Below are 16861 nucleotides of genomic sequence, written 5' to 3'. Positions count from 1 at the left end.
GGGTTAGGGGTTGTGTGTGTGGAGCAGGTACAGGGTTAGGAGTAGTGTGTGTGTGTGGGGAGCAGGTACAGGGTTAGGGGTTGTGTGTGTGTGTGTGTGTGGAGCAGGTACAGGGTTAGGGGTAGTGTGTGTGTGGAGCAGGTACAGGGTTAGGGGTTGTGTGTGTGGGGAGCAGGTACAGGGTTAGGGGTTGTGTGTGTGGGGAGCAGGTACAGGGTTAGGGGTAGTGGTGTGTGTGTGTGGGGAGCAGGTACAGGGTTAGGGGTGGTGTGTGTGTGTGGGAGCAGGTACAGGGTTAGGGGTTGTGTGTGTGTGTAGAGCAGGTACAGGGTTAGGGGTAGTGTGTGTGTGTGTGTGTGGAGCAGGTACAGGGTTAGGGGTAGTGTGTGTGTGTGGAGCAGGTACAGGGTTAGGGGTTGTGTGTGTGTGTGGAGCAGGTACAGGGTTAGGGGTTGTGTGTGTGGAGCAGGTACAGGGTTAGGGGTTGTGTGTGTGTGTGGAGCAGGTACATGGTTAGGGGTAGTGTGTGTGTGTGGAGCAGGTACATGGTTAGGGGTAGTGTGTGTGTGGGGAGCAGGTACAGGGTTAGGGGTATTGTGTGTGTGTGTGTGTGTGTGGAGCAGGTACAGGGTTAGGGGTAGTGTGTGTGTGTGGGGAGCAGGTACAGGGTTAGGGGTTGTGTGTGTGTGGGGAGCAGGTACAGGGTTAGGGGTAGTGTGTGTGTGGAGCAGGTACAGGGTTAGGGGTAGTGTGTGTGTGGAGCAGGTACACGGTTAGGGGTAGTGTGTGTGTGGGTGGAGCAGGTACACGGTTAGGGGTAGTGTGTGTGTGTGGGTGGAGCAGGTACAGGGTTAGGGGTAGTGTGTGTGAGGAGCAGGTACAGGGTTAGGGGTAGTGTGTGTGTGTGTGGAGCAGCTACAGGGTTAGGGGTTGTGTGTGTGTGTGGGGAGCAGGTACAGGGTTAGGGGTTGTGTGTGTGTGTGTGTGTGGAGCAGGTACAGGGTTAGGGGTAGTGTGTGTGTGGAGCAGGTACACTGTTAGGGGGTAGTGTGTGTGTGTGTGGAGCAGGTACAGGGTTAGGGGTAGTGTGTGTGTGTGTGTGGAGCAGGTACAGGGTTAGGGGTTGTGTGTGTGGAGCAGGTACAGGGTTAGGAGTAGTGTGTGTGTGTGGGGAGCAGGTACAGGGTTAGGGGTTGTGTGTGTGTGTGTGGGGAGCAGGTACAGGGTTAGGGGTTGTGTGTGTGTGGAGCAGGTACAGGGTTAGGGGTACTGTGTGTGTGTGTGTGGAGCAGGTACAGGGTTAGGGGTTGTGTGTGTGTGTGTGTGGGGAGCAGGTACAGGGTTAGGGTGTGTGTGTGTGTGTGTGTGTGGAGCAGGTACAGGGTTAGTTGTGGTGTGTGTGTGTGTGTGGAGCAGGTACAGGGTTAGGGGTAGTGTGTGTGTGGGGAGCAGGTACAGGGTTAGGGGTTGTGTGTGTGTGGAGCAGGTACAGGGTTAGGGGTAGTGTGTGTGTGGAGCAGGTACAGGGTTAGGGGTAGTGTGTGTGGGGAGCAGGTACAGGGTTAGGGGTTGTGTGTGTGGGGAGCAGGTACAGGGTTAGGGGTACTGTGTGTGTGTGTGGAGCAGGTACAGGGTTAGGGGTTGTGTGTGTGTGTGTGTGGGGAGCAGGTACAGGGTTAGGGGGTGTGTGTGTGTGTGTGTGGAGCAGGTACAGGGTTAGGGGTAGTGTGTGTGTGTGGAGCAGGTACAGGGTTAGGGGTAGTGTGTGTGTGGGGAGCAGGTACAGGGTTAGGGGTAGTGTGTGTGTGTGTGGAGCAGGTACAGGGTTAGGGGTAGTGTGTGTGTGTGGAGCAGGTACAGGGTTAGGGGTAGTGTGTGTGTGTGGGGAGCAGGTTCAGGGTTAGGGGTAGTGTGTGTGTGGGGAGCAGGTACAGGGTTAGGGGTAGTGTGTGTGTGTGTGGAGCAGGTACAGGGTTAGGGGTAGTGTGTGTGTGGGGAGCAGGTACAGGGTTAGGGGTTGTGTGTGTGTGTGGAGCAGGTACAGGGTTAGGGGTAGTGTGTGTGTGGGGAGCAGGTACAGGGTTAGGGGTTGTGTGTGTGTGTGGAGCAGGTACAGGGTTAGGGGTAGTGTGTGTGTGTGTGGAGCAGGTACAGGGTTAGGGGTAGTGTGTGTGTGTGTGGAGCAGGTACAGGGTTAGGGGTAGTGTGTGTGTGTGTGGAGCAGGTACAGGGTTAGGGGTAGTGTGTGTGTGTGTGTGGAGCAGGTACAGGGTTAGGGGTAGTGTGTGTGGAGCAGGTACAGGGTTAGGGGTAGTGTGTGTGTGTGTGGAGCAGGTACAGGGTTAGGGGTAGTGTGTGTGTGTGTGTGTAGCAGGTGCAGGGTTAGGGGTAGTGTGTGTGTGGAGCAGGTACAGGGTTAGGGGTAGTGTGTGTGTGTGTGGAGCAGGTACAGGGTTAGGGGTAGTGTGGGGAGCAGGTACAGGGTTAGGGGTAGTGTGTGTGGGGAGCAGGTACAGGGTTAGGGGTAGTGTGTGTGTGTGGAGCAGGTACAGGGTTAGGGGTAGTGTGTGTGTGGGGAGCAGGTACAGGGTTAGGGGTAGTGTGTGTGTGGGGAGCAGGTACAGGGTTAGGGGTAGTGTGTGTGTGGGGAGCAGGTACAGGGTTAGGGGTAGTGTGTGTGTGTGTGTGGAGCAGGTACAGGGTTAGGGGTAGTGTGTGTGTGTGTGGAGCAGGTGCAGGGTTAGGGGTAGTGTGTGTGTGGAGCAGGTACAGGGTTAGGGGTAGTGTGTGTGTGTGGAGCAGGTACAGGGTTAGGGGTAGTGTGTGTGTGGAGCAGGTACAGGGTTAGGGGTAGTTTCTGGTCTTTGTTCACATACTTTATTACTTTATCCTCCTGAGCTCTGATGAGACCACTGACAAACCTGCACAAAGTTATAGTGCAAATATGGAGGAATTGTGTATTGTGTCTAAAGGTGATTTGGGATACAGTCACTGTAGAGGACTAGCTCTTGGACTGACTTTTCCCTATACCTCACCGCGCTCCTACATTATGTAGCACTGCAATGAAATGGCCAGAACCTCTTTATATGTATTCAGACTGAAATGGTCCATTATGGGGGTAAAACACTTTGGAGAGTAGTACTGTGCTTGCTTAGTCCACATTGATGAGCCAGTTTGCTGTATAGTAATTGGTGTTGTTGTTACGGCAGGTATTTAATGTGTAGCCATGCCGAAGATCTGCGCGCCAAGGCAGAGTGGGAAGGTAAAGGGACGATGTCGCGCTCAAAGCTGCTCGATAAGCTCCAGAGTAAGTGCCTCTGGTCTGTTACCACTATTATACAAGCACTTTCTTTTCTCTTATTGTCACTTTTTTACTTTATAGTGTGTACATTTTACCTTTGTTTTAGTGCATCCGCCATAAACGTGGTTTAATGGTGTAATAGTACCCACGTATCACACTGTCTGAACTGCTTATTTCCGTGTCTTCCCTGGATCCTTCTTCCTTGGTGTCATTAACCCTCCCCTATGTCTTCATTGATGTTTTTATGCAAACTAAATGGGGCATAGCCGGGTGCTGACTTGGCGAACCAGCCAGTTACTTTATAGAAGTACGCTGTAGTCACACAGTTGGTTCAAGCAGCTGTGTGTAATTGTATTTGCTGGTTATGTGTTGTTTTCCATTGTCCACATTACTTCTATTCTTTTCTCCCCAGCCTACCTGCCGCCATCCGTAATGCTGCCCCCCAGGCGTCTCCAAACACTGCTCCGGCAAGCGGTTGAGCTACAGCGAGATCGGTGCCTCTACCACAATACAAAACTAGACAATAACTTGGACTCTGTCTCCCTGCTTATCGATCATGTCTGTAGCAGGTAAATGAGGTCCTGTTTCCTAGGAGCTCGGTGTGTTTTTTTTTTTGTTTTTTTTTTGGAGGGGTGGGTACCTTTTGGTGTTAAGCTGGGTACCCAGCTTAATCTATAGTACATCGGCGGGTGTGTATACCCAATATGTCTGTGAACATTATCGTTCATACCTATTGGATCAGCCTGCAGCACAGCAAATGGCCGATTGCATCTGTAAGATAGGTCGGTCATCTGCTGGCGTGTACGAGTGACCCACCAATCGCCCGTACACATGATGCAAAAACCTGCCGATAAGTGGCCGCTCCACTGGGCGGGCATTTCAATTTTTATTTAGCATTTGGTATTAATCCATTACTGGAAAGAGAACCCGGAACACAAGTCTGTGCAGTTTTTACCTAACACAATTGAAGTATGGAAGCATTTACCGTATTCGCCGTCTGCATCTGTCCTGCGCTTTACAGCGGCCTGGATCATAAACTAATGTCATTGGGAGGAGAGCAGAGGACAAAGATTATACAAACCAGAAGACTATATCTTGGTGAAATTAAATCACGCGACAATAGCAATCTTAACCCTCTTCAACCGTCTTTTTCTCTTTTTCTTTTTAAGGAAGCAATTTCCATGCTTCACTCAGCAAGTCCTCACAGAGCACTGCAATGAAGTCTGGTTCTGCAAGTTCTCCAATGACGGCACTAAACTAGCGACAGGATCAAAAGACACAACTGTTATTATTTGGCAGGTCGATCCAGTAAGTATTACTATGTTGTTGTAGCTTTTACCACAGCCCCAGACACCTCCGCTGGCTCAGTCCATGTAACCGGAGCCTGCAATTTGTACAGTAATTGGGCCGATGCTTGCTCAACGTGAGGAGTGTTGGGGCTTGGACACAGCCGTCTGTTTCACATCAGGCTTATGAGGGATCTTCACTTCTGTTTAACCATTTCTGCTGCTTTTAAGTCTCTGCATTGTTATCGCCCGGCAGAAACAGCCTGCCGCTCGGAACTTTTCACCGCTGTGGAGCGCTGGCCTCTGAAGTGACCGGAGGCTAAAGAAGCCTCCGATCGCTTAAGAGGCCAGCGTTCCCAGTGATGCTCTGCGCGGGTGACGTCACCCGCGACGTGAGGAGCCTGCCCCGTGCGCCTGCTGGATCTAGTTAGATCCAGTCAGCGCGTGGCAGCGGGAGCGGCTAGCAAGTAAAGGTGAGTGCTGGGCTGGGGCCAGGACCAGTCTGGGGGCACTGCATAAGGGACACTATTAAACCTGGGGGCACTGCATAAGGGACACTATTAAACCTGGGGGCACTGCATAAGGGACACTATTAAACCTGGGGGCACTGCATAAGGGACACTATTAAACCTGGGGGCACTGCATAAGGGACACTATTAAACCTGGGGGCACTGCATAAGGGACACTATTAAACCTGGGGGCACTGCATAAGGGACACTATTAAACCTTGGCGGCACTGCATAAGGGACACTATTAAACCTGGGGGCACTGCATAAGGGACACTATTAAACCTTGGCGGCACTGCATAAGGGACACTATTAAACCTGGGGGCACTGCATAAGGGACACTATTAAACCTGGGGGCACTGCATAAGGGACACTATTAAACCTGGGGGCACTGCATAAGGGACACTATTAAACCTGGGGGCACTGCATAAGGGACACTATTAAACCTGGGGGCACTGCATAAGGGACACTATTAAACCTTGGCGGCACTGCATAAGGGACACTATTAAACCTGGGGGCACTGCATAAGGGACACTATTAAACCTGGGGGCACTGCATAAGGGACACTTTCTACTTCAGGGTCCATAGGGGGTCCACAGGGTTGACCTTGGGGTATAGGTTGGGAACCAAATCCGGGCACCACGCAGTTAAAGCTTTTAGCTCCCAGGATGCACTTGGGTCCACTCTCCCTATAACCCCGCCCCCCAGCCAGAGGCACCTCAGTTTAAGTTGGTGCCCGGCCGGAGTCGGGTCACCGTTACTGCAGGGGGGCTGCTTAGCAGCCTCTAAGCTTAAAAGAGTTTTGTTTTATTATTTTTTTACTACTCTTCAGAGCGGCAGCATCAGACTGTCCAATGGACGTCTGAGCTGCCGCTCCTACACCCCGCTGGCGCTGCGACGCCAGTACAGATCTGGGGATCGCAGCGGGACCCCAGGGTCTGTACTAGCCGGGCTCTGGAGGAATCCCTGGGCTGCTGCCGGATCGACGGGGACAGGTAAGTCGCGTGGTCACCGCTTGCGGTGATCCACGTGTGAATATGCAGCCTTATGCCTCCGGTCTCTGGGGACAGACCGGAGGCGCTAGCGGTGGCGGCGGGCTCCCCCTCCATGGAGGCATACCCCGCGTGTCCACAGCCCACCAGGGATTATAGCGGCAGCGGGAGCCGGCATCCCGGGGGGTTAATTGCTAGCCAGGGGAGGAAGCCTTCCCTGTCTAGCGGCTCCTCCCCTCAGCTCAGCGCGCCTTTCAATACTACAGTCTGGCGTCGCTGAGCTGCTTCCTCCGCGGGCCACGCTTCTTCTGAGGTCTCCAGCGGCCATTTTCTCTCTGTGGTGCTGCAGAACTCTTAGGATGTCAGTGAGCCCAGTCCCCCTGCGTACCTGGCCATTTTGGGTGAGTGTACACAGCGCTATAGCCTTCCCAGACACTGAATCTGGGCAGTTGAATGTAGCGACATTGTGCAGTATATTATATGTCATGCTTATGTATGTATATATATTTTTCTGCATTGTATGTGACTTTTGCTAGTGCTGACTGTCTGCTTTTTCTCTCACCTGTCAGTGTATATCTATCCCTTTTCTTTATCTGCCCTAATACAGGTGTACCTGGGGTGGTTCTGAGACCTCACATATATATATTTGTTAATATCTGTGAGGTTTGTCACATACTGTTGCGTGCTGCACGTTGCCATATTTTAGATGGAACTGTGAGTTGCGTACGCTGATAATGGGTTCCTGCAGCTAATCTTAGCGTCAGTCAGGACCGGTATGGCGCTGCTTAATATTTCCGTCAAGATAGTCAGATATATCTGACCAGGAGATTGCACACGATACTGCACCCATTATTGCTATCCTGCAAGTCATAGCCTGCAGGAATTAGTGCGGAGGATTTTAACTCAGAAAGGTTTACGTATGCGGCACCATCTGGTGCCGGGCCCCTTGCACGACCCCCTTAAAGGGCGTTGTTTCTCAGGATCCTCTCCTTTGAGGATCGCCGGGCGGGCCCCATTGTCGTCACTCGCTTGGAGTTACTTCACCATACTGCCCTTTGGAACTCGGGGTATCTCGCAATTTCTTGCAATTTACCCCTGTGTCACAGACTATCGCTCCCTGCCGGGGTTTTTCACAGTACATGAATTACCTCCGATACCACATCGGTCTGTCATTCCCCTTGCAGGGATTACCACAACGGCCACCCTGGTGGATGTCGTTTTATACGGAATACTAATTGGCGTGATATACGCCCTGTGGTTACTGACCAGTGGCTCTGCCGTGAACTGGATGGTATATTCGGCTCTTTCCCTCTCACATGGGGGGAGCCGATTTCAAGTATTATTATCCCTGCTTTGGGGCTGGTAGCCAGGCTCATTCTGGATATAGAGAATGTCGATCCTGCACCTGTATCATACATCTCCCGTTTTCTGCCCAGCGGGTGGATCTCATAGCGGGAGTCTGGCTGTCCCCAGATACGAGGAGTCACAAAGGCCTCCTGTTTCCCATTCCCTGAGGGTCCTCACAAGTAATGGAAATCCCCTTCTGGGATGGATTTGTATGTTAATCATCGGGTTACAGGCATTAATACGCCTCCCATCCCGGCCTGGACGAATTTTACGGATCCGTAGGTGGTAACTTTGCCTGAAATCAATGTACTCGTTTTCAGGGCCTGTTGCCCGTCCTACCATGGCCATCGCATGGTGATGCTTTTGTGACGTTTTTCCCCTCCAACACGTCTGAGGTTCAAATATCTTTTTGCCGCTCACAAAATATGCAGTGGTCATATGTGGGATTACCTCATGGGATGCCGGTCTTCTAACTTTCAGGGTTTCGGCGGCGGCTGTATCCGCCGCAGTACCCTATGGCTGCGTTATGGGAAAGCAGAGGTGCACACTCCTTCCAGGGGGAAGTTCTTGTTTGGTCCTGTCCTTGACAAGATCGTTGCATCATTGGCAGTATCACTAATGGGGAGATACCGTCTTTAGCTACTCCCACTACATTCGGACTAACTCTGTTAAGTCTTTTTGTCCTCAGGGTCAGCCTAAAGGCCTGTTTTTTCCTAGGCTGTCGGCCTCCACAGGGGCCACCATATCCAGTACCGAGCAGTCCTGGACTTCCGGACGACCCTGTTTCTACACCTGAGGATATACCCTCAGCCTGACGGGACAGGTCTACATCTGGGGAATTTCCAGAGTGAGGTACTGATTCTCAACGGCCTCTCATTGCTCATGCAGCCTCCTCACAGGCATTGTTACATGGGCCCTTCTTCAGAACTGATCAGGGCCTTACAATCCCAGAAAGCTATACAGTCTTTGTGGTAAGCAGAGCTATTTCGGCCAACCTCACTATCTCAGTGAGGGACTGGTTGTTCTACTTTCTTTTTGGGGCGGTGACCGACTGGTCCTCCTTTGCCTATACTCTGTCTCAAATCCCTGAATCAGATTCCAACGGTGCCTTGACTCAGGTGGAATCGTCCATGCTCCATCATCCGATGTTTGGAACCTGGGGATTTTATGGTATATCCGAGTATTCAGGATACGTACCTACGGGTACATACAGAGCCCTCTCATCAGCATGGGTTCAGGTTTGCTGTGCCACAGCAACACTTGTAAGTTTCGGGCTCTGCCTTTTGGGGCTGTCCTCAACTCCACCGGGGTTTACCAGCTTTATGGATTTTCTGACAGTTCACCTGTTCAGTGTATCCGAATGCTCCTTTCTCTGGACGGTCTCCTGCTTTTAGCAGGATCACCAAGGTACTTTACCGCCAGGTCAGGATAACCGGGGCTTCTTCTCGGCACAGATAATTAGTCAACGGAGGAAAAGTCCTCCCTGCATCCCTCACAGGGTTTTCTTCATCTGGGAGCACTGCTGGATTCTCAGAATCTGAGAATTTTTCTGGCGTAAGACAAGATCTCCACTCTTCAACTTCGAGTGTGCGGATATCTACGCAGTCGACATATGTCATTACTCTTTGTGATGCGCGGTCTACCAGAGTGTCTACCTTTTGGTAGGGTGGAATGTGCTCAGTTCCATTCCAGGCCTTGCCATAATTGACTCCCCTCCAGATGGATCGAGTTTTTTCCATCGGATCGCTGTTCGAACGATGATACTTTCTCCGGAGGCGAGTTGGTCTCTGTCCGGGTGGCTATGGCCATCTCGTCCAGGGTGTTCTTTGCTAAAGACAGTGTCTGGTCCGCATTCATTTCGGGGCAGTTGGACGTCTGTCGCTTCTGCCCTGCCACTTAACTTGTTGATACTTTAAGCTGTCTTGGACTTTCACTCTGGCCTAACCCATTTGTCACGGTAAACCTGAATAGGTTCAGTCCGACAGTGTCACAACAGTGGCTTCCATCTAGGCAACACTGGTAGTTGGGTGGCAATGTTAGGAATGTCACCCATTCTGACATAGTCCAAGGGTCTTCTCCTGGCCAACTCTGCGGTGTTTATTCCCGGAGCTCTCCATTGGGAAGCGGGCTTCCTCAGCCGTCACGGCGTGCATCCCGGGGACTAGTCTCTTCTCCAAGAGAGGTTTCAACTCCTGGTGAGCAGAGGGGGCCTCCCTGAGGGGATTGATCCCCATGGCCTTCTGACTCGATCACACATTACCGGTGTTACAGTCCAGCTCTAGGAGTACTGAAGCTACCTTCAGTGACTCTTTGTCAGTGAAGTGGTCCTTCCACTTTGTGTACCTGTGTCCTCCGGTCTCCCTTCTTCCTCGAGGTCTTCGGAAGTTTAATTCGAGACGGAGGGGCTTTCCTTCTGGGGGCTCCAGGTCGTCCCAGACATCACTGGTACTAAGATTTTCGGAGTCGCCTCCTCGATGCTCCGTTCCTACTGCTTCACTATCTGGACCTGTTGTCTCAGGGTCCTTGTTTTTCTCTGGATCGCTTGTCTTTAACTGCGCCCCTACTGTGGTCCTCGGGCTTCCCTGGCTCTGTCTTCATTGAGATGTTTAGAGCAGATAGGCCAGACTTTGCTGGGATCGGCCACGGACTGTGGCGTACATAATTCTTATGGTATCGTACCTGTCGATACGATCCTCCGGTGTCCAGGATTTCCAGATATTCTGGCATTCCTTCCAGCTGGCTTGGGTTTCACCCTTGGCCTGGCCTTCCTGACAGTGCGGATCTCTACACTGTCGGTATGGTTAAGATATGGAATTGCTCCGCTCTGGTATCCAGTTCATCCTTTGGAGTGTTTTCTGGATTATGTCTCCACTTGTCCTCCCTAGGGACTCCTGGGGAGTTAGTAGTGGTTCTCTGTTCCCTCCGGGGACAGTCAATGGAACCGCTGGTTGTGATAGCCATTACATGGTCTATTGTTTAAGCTCTCTCTCTCTGGGTGTTTAAATCAACCAGGAGAGTGTCTGAATGGGGAGCGTTCTCATGTGGCTCCCTCTTCTGGAGGGCATCATGTCAGGGTGTGAGTTGCTCTCGCCCTGTGTTTCTTCTTAAAGTGGTTTTTAGGTTCCATATTATTCTGGAACTTATGGTATGGCCATTCAGTTCCCAGTCCTCTCGGCTGTTGTGGCCTCATGGACTGTGGTCCGGCCTCTTTGGCTTTATGTGATCCGTTCAAGTTCCTTATGGTAAGCGGACTCCTTATTGGTGGTCTGCGGTTTCTGGTTTTAACAGGAAACGATGGCCGGCCTATAATGAATGTTGACTGGATGGCCTCGTATGTCTTCCTCAGGGGCCTACCCATGGGTGGGCATTTCTGTCGTTGAGGCTTGTTTTTTTCTCGGGCCGTGTAACCCTCGTGGGCCGCTCGTCGTGGCGCCTCGGCTGTTTTGCCTTACTAGGTGTCCACGTGGTCTTCTGTCCATACCTTTTTAAGGTTCTAGGCATTGGTTTCCTTTGCCTCTCAGGATGCTTCCTTTTTGGCGACGGATTCTCCTCTCAGCACAGGAGCGTCCCCACCCTTGGTTGAACTGCTTTGGGACATCCCCAAGGTCAACCCTGTGGACCCCCTATGGACCCTGAAGTAGAAAACAAGAGATATGGTAAGAACTTACCTTTGTTATCTCTGTTTCTACGAAGTCCATAGGGTCCACAGGGCGCCCGCCCTGACGCACCTGGCTTCATATGGGCTGTGTTACTGGTCACCGGCTTCCCGTCTCCTTTTCTGTGAGTATGGTTCTAGAGTGTTCCAGTTTTCTCTCTCTTTTTCTCTCCTCCTCCGGCCTTTGGCTACTTACAATCTGAGGTGCCTCTGGCTGGGGGGCGGGGTTATAGGGAGAGTGGACCCAAGTGCATCCTGGGAGCTAAAAGCTTTAACTGCGTGGTGCCCGGATTTGGTTCCCAACCTATACCCCAAGGTCAACCCTGTGGACCCTATGGACTTCGTAGAAACAGAGATAACAAAGGTAAGTTCTTACCATATCTCTTGTTATTAAACCTTGGCGGCACTGCATAAGGGACACTATTAAACTTGGGGGCACTGCATAAGGGACACTATTAAACCTTGGCGGCACTGCATAAGGGACACTATTAAAACTGGGGGCACTGCATAAGGGACACTATTAAACCTGGGGGCACTGCATAAGGGACACTATTAAACCTGGGGGCACTGCATAAGGGACACTATTAAACCTGGGGGCACTGCATAAGGGACACTATTAAACCTTGGCGGCACTGCATAAGGGACACTATTCAAACTGGGGGCACTGCATAAGGGACACTATTAAACCTGGGGGCACTGCATAAGGGACACTATTAAAACTGGGGGCACTGCATAAGGGGCCAGCCTGGGGGCACTGCATAAGGGACACCATTTAAGCCTAGGGGCACTGCATAAGGGACCAGTTTGGGGGCACTACATAGGGGCGCTACTTCAGCCAGGGGGCAATGCATAAGGGCAAAGTTAAACTACAGGGGGCAATGCATAAAGGGGAAAACTACAGGGGGCACTGTATAATGGGCACTTTTGATTGCGAGCCAGTGGGGGATCAGCCTGAGACCTGTCGCGCTGGATTGGTAAGGGACATACCCCTTTTCCCGGTGCACGCATAATTGCGAAGGCCCCCACTCGGCTACTTTTGGATGCCACCTGGCTGGAAAAAAATATTCTGGGGAGAACATTAGATAGATAGATAGATATATATATGAGAGAGAGATATTATAGAGAGAGAGATATAGAAAGAGAGAGATATTCACACTCGTAAATGTCATACGCTACTTTATTTTGTGTTGCGAGAGGACAGTTTTAAGTATCCCGAAACCGCTGTCCCCATTCTCAAAATATTTTGCCTTTAAGTTAATCTGAATTGCTGTGTGCACACTGTTAAACAATGCACAAATGTAATAAAAAATCTCAGTAATCCTAGAGTTCTGCCACCGGGTTTCTCTTGTGGCTTATATTTTTTATTTATTTTTTGAATATATAATAACACCTTATACACTCAGGGTCCTCCCGGTGAGTAATGGCGCAGCTTTCTGCCTGCTGGCTTACGCAGTCGCTACTCTGCCATTTTTAATACGTGCGCAGCAAAATATAAAACTTACAGGCATTAAGCTAAGCCCATTCCCCTGTATTGCAGTATTTGGTTGGGTAGCGCAAGCTGCTTCGCATGTACTTCTCTCCTGCTCCCAGTATTGTTGCCTGTTTGTGTACTTCTCTCTTGCTCCCAGTATTGTTGCCTGTTTGTGTACGTCTCTCCCGCTCCCAGTATTGTTGCCTGTTTGTGTACGTCTCTCCCGCTCCCAGTATTGTTGCCTGTTTGTGTACGTCTCTCCCGCTCCCAGTATTGTTGCCTGTTTGTGTACTTCTCTCCCGCTCCCAGTATTGTTGCCTGTTTGTGTACTTCTCTCCCGCTCCCAGTATTGTTGCCTGTTTGTGTACGTCTCTCCCGCTCCCAGTATTGTTGCCTGTTTGTGTACGTCTCTCCCGCTCCCAGTATTGTTGCCTGTTTGTGTACGTCTCTCCCGCTCCCAGTATTGTTGCCTGTTTGTGTACTTCTCTCCCGCTCCCAGTATTGTTGCCTGTTTGTGTACTTCTCTCCCGCTCCCAGTATTGTTGCCTGTTTGTGTACTTCTCTCCCGCTCCCAGTATTGTTGCCTGTTTGTGTACTTCTCTCCCGCTCCCAGTATTGTTGCCTGTTTGTGTACTTCTCTCCCGCTCCCAGTATTGTTGCCTGTTTGTGTACTTCTCTCCCGCTCCCAGTATTGTTGCCTGTTTGTGTACTTCTCTCCCGCTCCCAGTATTGTTGCCTGTTTGTGTACTTCTCTCCCGCTCCCAGTATTGTTGCCTGTTTGTGTACGTCTCTCCCGCTCCCAGTATTGTTGCCTGTTTGTGTACGTCTCTCCCGCTCCCAGTATTGTTGCCTGTTTGTGTACGTCTCTCCCGCTCCCAGTATTGTTGCCTGTTTGTGTACGTCTCTCCCGCTCCCAGTATTGTTGCCTGTTTGTGTACGTCTCTCCCGCTCCCAGTATTGTTGCCTGTTTGTGTACTTCTCTCCCGCTCCCAGTATTGTTGCCTGTTTGTGTACTTCTCTCCCGCTCCCAGTATTGTTGCCTGTTTGTGTACTTCTCTCCCGCTCCCAGTATTGTTGCCTGTTTGTGTACTTCTCTCCCGCTCCCAGTATTGTTGCCTATTTGTGTACTTCTCTCCCGCTTCCAGTTGTGTAAGATGCCTGAAGTGGGTTAATTACAGCATTATGAAAGAGGTCAGTGTTCCTTACCATAGGACCTGTAACAGGATAGGAATGCTAATTGTGCTCAGTCTTATAGGAATGGATTGTGTTCTAGGAGGGGCCCATAAATGAACATAGCTGTACACACTGATCACGTCTGCCTATGACGCTTAGGCGGTTATTGCAAGTTTGTCATCTTCACCTCTTCTGTATCTGGTTCTGTGTGGTTATGCTATGAGCAGGCTGAATATGGAACAATGTGCTTTGTTAGTGTGTGGGTGTGTTAAAACCTATTGTTGTGGGGGAGTTGTTTGTGGTTGTTTGTCCACCCGCCATGACTGTGTGTCACATACCTGATGTCATTAGCTTGATTATAGCCTAGATTAAATGGCTTTTCAAACTACTGGTTTGATTCCATATAATAGATCTCACAAATGATTAGTTAGGAGAGTGGTTGTATTTGCAAAATAGACCCTATAAGTAGTGTTCGCTCTTTTGGAAGCATGGTAAAAGCTGATTTATGCAGTAATTTAACATTAACTTATAATCAGTGTTACATTATATGTATTTATAAGGCCTCCAATTCAGTGTACGCCGCACAGTGGGGCCTCCAATTCAGTGTACGCCGCACAGTGGGGCCTCCAATTCAGTGTACGCCGCACAGTAGGGCCTCCAATTCAGTGTACGCCGCACAGTAGGGCCTCCAATTCAGTGTACGCCGCACAGTAGGGCCTCCAATTCACAGTGTACGCCGCACAGTAGGGCCTCCAATTCACAGTGTACGCCGCACAGTAGGGCCTCCAATTCACAGTGTACGCCGCACAGTAGGGCCTCCAATTCACAGTGTACGCCGCACAGTAGGGCCTCCAATTCACAGTGTACGCCGCACAGTAGGGCCTCCAATTCACAGTGTACGCCGCACAGTAGGGCCTCCAATTCACAGTGTACGCCGCACAGTAGGGCCTCCAATTCACAGTGTACGCCGCACAGTAGGGCCTCCAATTCAGTGTACACCTCCTCAGGGCTGGTGCCTTTTGCTTAGCTTCTGTTGCTCAGTGGTGGCTCCCAGGCTCAGTTTTGTGTCGTTTTGTGGCAGCGCCGTGTTCTGGAGACGTGCGTGGTGCAAATCTTCACTTCCAAAACTGGCAGGGCATCCTGACAATAATGCCTAGTGTGAACACTAGTAGAAGTGTACTTTGCAATGTTAACTATAAATAAAATGAACCTCTTCACTGTCAGAAGTGGGTGCAAATTTTTAGTCTCAGATTTCTCGATCATATTTCATGGATGATGTAGAGGTCAGAACATATCCAGGTTTGTTGCTGTTTTGTTCATATGTAGTCAGTGTATTTCCCCCTTCTCCCATACAACTGAAAGAGGCTCTTGGGTACATCAAAGTGCTGATACTTCTATTATTCAATAGGTATTACATTCCTATAGTCCCCTGGGGGTTCCCCAATTCACCCAGGACAAGAAACAGCTTTCACAGTGATTAGCAGAGATCCGTGGCTGGAAGGAACCTTTGGAAAGCCAAATGCTGCTGTTTAGCGGTGATCTCCATGTACTGTAGGTGGGCTGTACTGTATGTATATGCAGTACATGACTGTGGTAACGGGGCCAGACCGGGAAACCCGCTGAGCCCACCTGGGCGGATGGTTGTATATTGCAGCTCAAAAACCGTTCCTGATAACTGGCCTACACTTAACTTTTCGGCGCCCCCCCCCTTCTCCAGCGATACTGTAAAATGCTTCAAGCAATGAAAAAATAATTGTCAATAAGCCGGTGGCTGCGTCATGGGTTAGGTTCTGCGCAGGCATCTCTATAGGCACCGGTCTGGTAGTCTGTGCCATAAATTGACCTGACCCTCAGGCATGGTATTGGGATGTATAGGACAAATGGGTCAGCAGGAAATAGTGATGACACCTCTGTGACTGGGGTACTCACTACTCTACCTTCCGGCTGGGTACTTTGTCTGCTCAGCAGATTAAGCGATTGTTTTCTTTCCCCAGGACACACACCAGCTGAAGTTACTGAAGACGTTGGAAGGCCACGCTTATGGTGTCTCCTACCTAGCATGGAGCCCCGACGACAACTATCTCGTTGCTTGTGGTCCAGATGACTGCTCAGAGCTCTGGCTGTGGAATGTACAGGTCAGGTCCACTCACAGTAATTCTTCACGACTGGCTGTCACATTAGTGTAGTCAGGTGTGCTGCTAATGGCTGAGTCTGCATTACAGTTCTCTTATACTAGCTTTCTATATCCTTGTGTACATTTCTGTAGAAGAAATTGGGTATCCTAAAAGCTAGCCAGGAGGAGGGTTTCCCCTCCGTCCAAATGTTTAATATGGTAAATGGGGAAGCAGCCGGGAAGCCAACGGACAAAATCCCGACCGCCGGCTTCCCGACTGTCTATTCCCGGCAAGGTACTAATGACAGGCGTCGAGATCCCGACGCCTGTCATTAGACCTACGCCAGGAGCCCGACACCCGGCGTACCGATTGATGGTAAGCCAGGCGCGGACAGTCGCCGGGGGGAATGTTAGGGGATCCCGGGGGGATTTAGGATTAGGCAATACCCCCCCCCCCCCCCGGGAGGGTTAGAGTTAGGGGACGGGGGGGCTTAGGCGCACTGGGGGGGGGGGGGGGAGTTTAGGGTTAGACACCCCAAAGGAGGGTTAGGGTAGGGAATTTGGTTAGCTATACTTGCCAGAATGAACGATCGGGATCTTCACCCCTGCCGGGCTTCTGCTGTCGGGATTAGAAACACCGGCCATGCGGCCGGCGGTAAATCATACTGATTCCGGTAAGATTTCTTGTGAGATATAGGGGGGGGTGGGGCAGAAATGTTTTGTTATGGCATGGCAAGTATCGGACTAGCTGTTTCATTCAGAAATGTTTATCCATCATCCTGGCATTCTAGTGTCTCAGAGAATCATGGCTGCTGATTTGGAGTATTTTTTGCTTCATAGGGCTCTTTCATGTAGTTCCACCTACAGATGTGTCCACATACACCATCCTCCAATTGTGCCAAATCACCCCGTTTAGTGCGCCACAAACTTTGCTACTTATCCGCGCCAAAACACTAATCCTGAGTACCTAGTGCAATGAAGGAAAAAGTACACAATCCAGGTTAAACTGGCAAAAGA

The 16861-nt window shown here is 50.7% G+C and overlaps 1 protein-coding gene across 1 annotated transcript in view; it reads left to right on the top strand.

Moving 5' to 3' along the window:
- The window catches only part of WDR26 (WD repeat domain 26), a 93658-nt gene that overhangs the window by 51648 nt on the left and 25149 nt on the right, over positions 1–16861 (top strand). The window contains exons 6-9 of the mRNA XM_088450345.1: positions 3210–3307; positions 3714–3870; positions 4471–4609; positions 15726–15866. Of these exons, the coding sequence (XP_088306471.1) occupies positions 3210–3307; positions 3714–3870; positions 4471–4609; positions 15726–15866 (535 nt within the window). The remainder of the gene's footprint in view (positions 1–3209; positions 3308–3713; positions 3871–4470; positions 4610–15725; positions 15867–16861) is intronic.

The sequence above is a fragment of the Taudactylus pleione genome, unplaced genomic scaffold, assembly GCF_031769625.1.
Source record: "Taudactylus pleione unplaced genomic scaffold, aTauple2 ptg000516l, whole genome shotgun sequence".
Taxonomy (NCBI): domain Eukaryota; kingdom Metazoa; phylum Chordata; class Amphibia; order Anura; family Myobatrachidae; genus Taudactylus; species Taudactylus pleione.
Note: the sequence above shows the minus strand (reverse complement) of the source record. Positions and strands in the feature narration are given on the sequence as shown.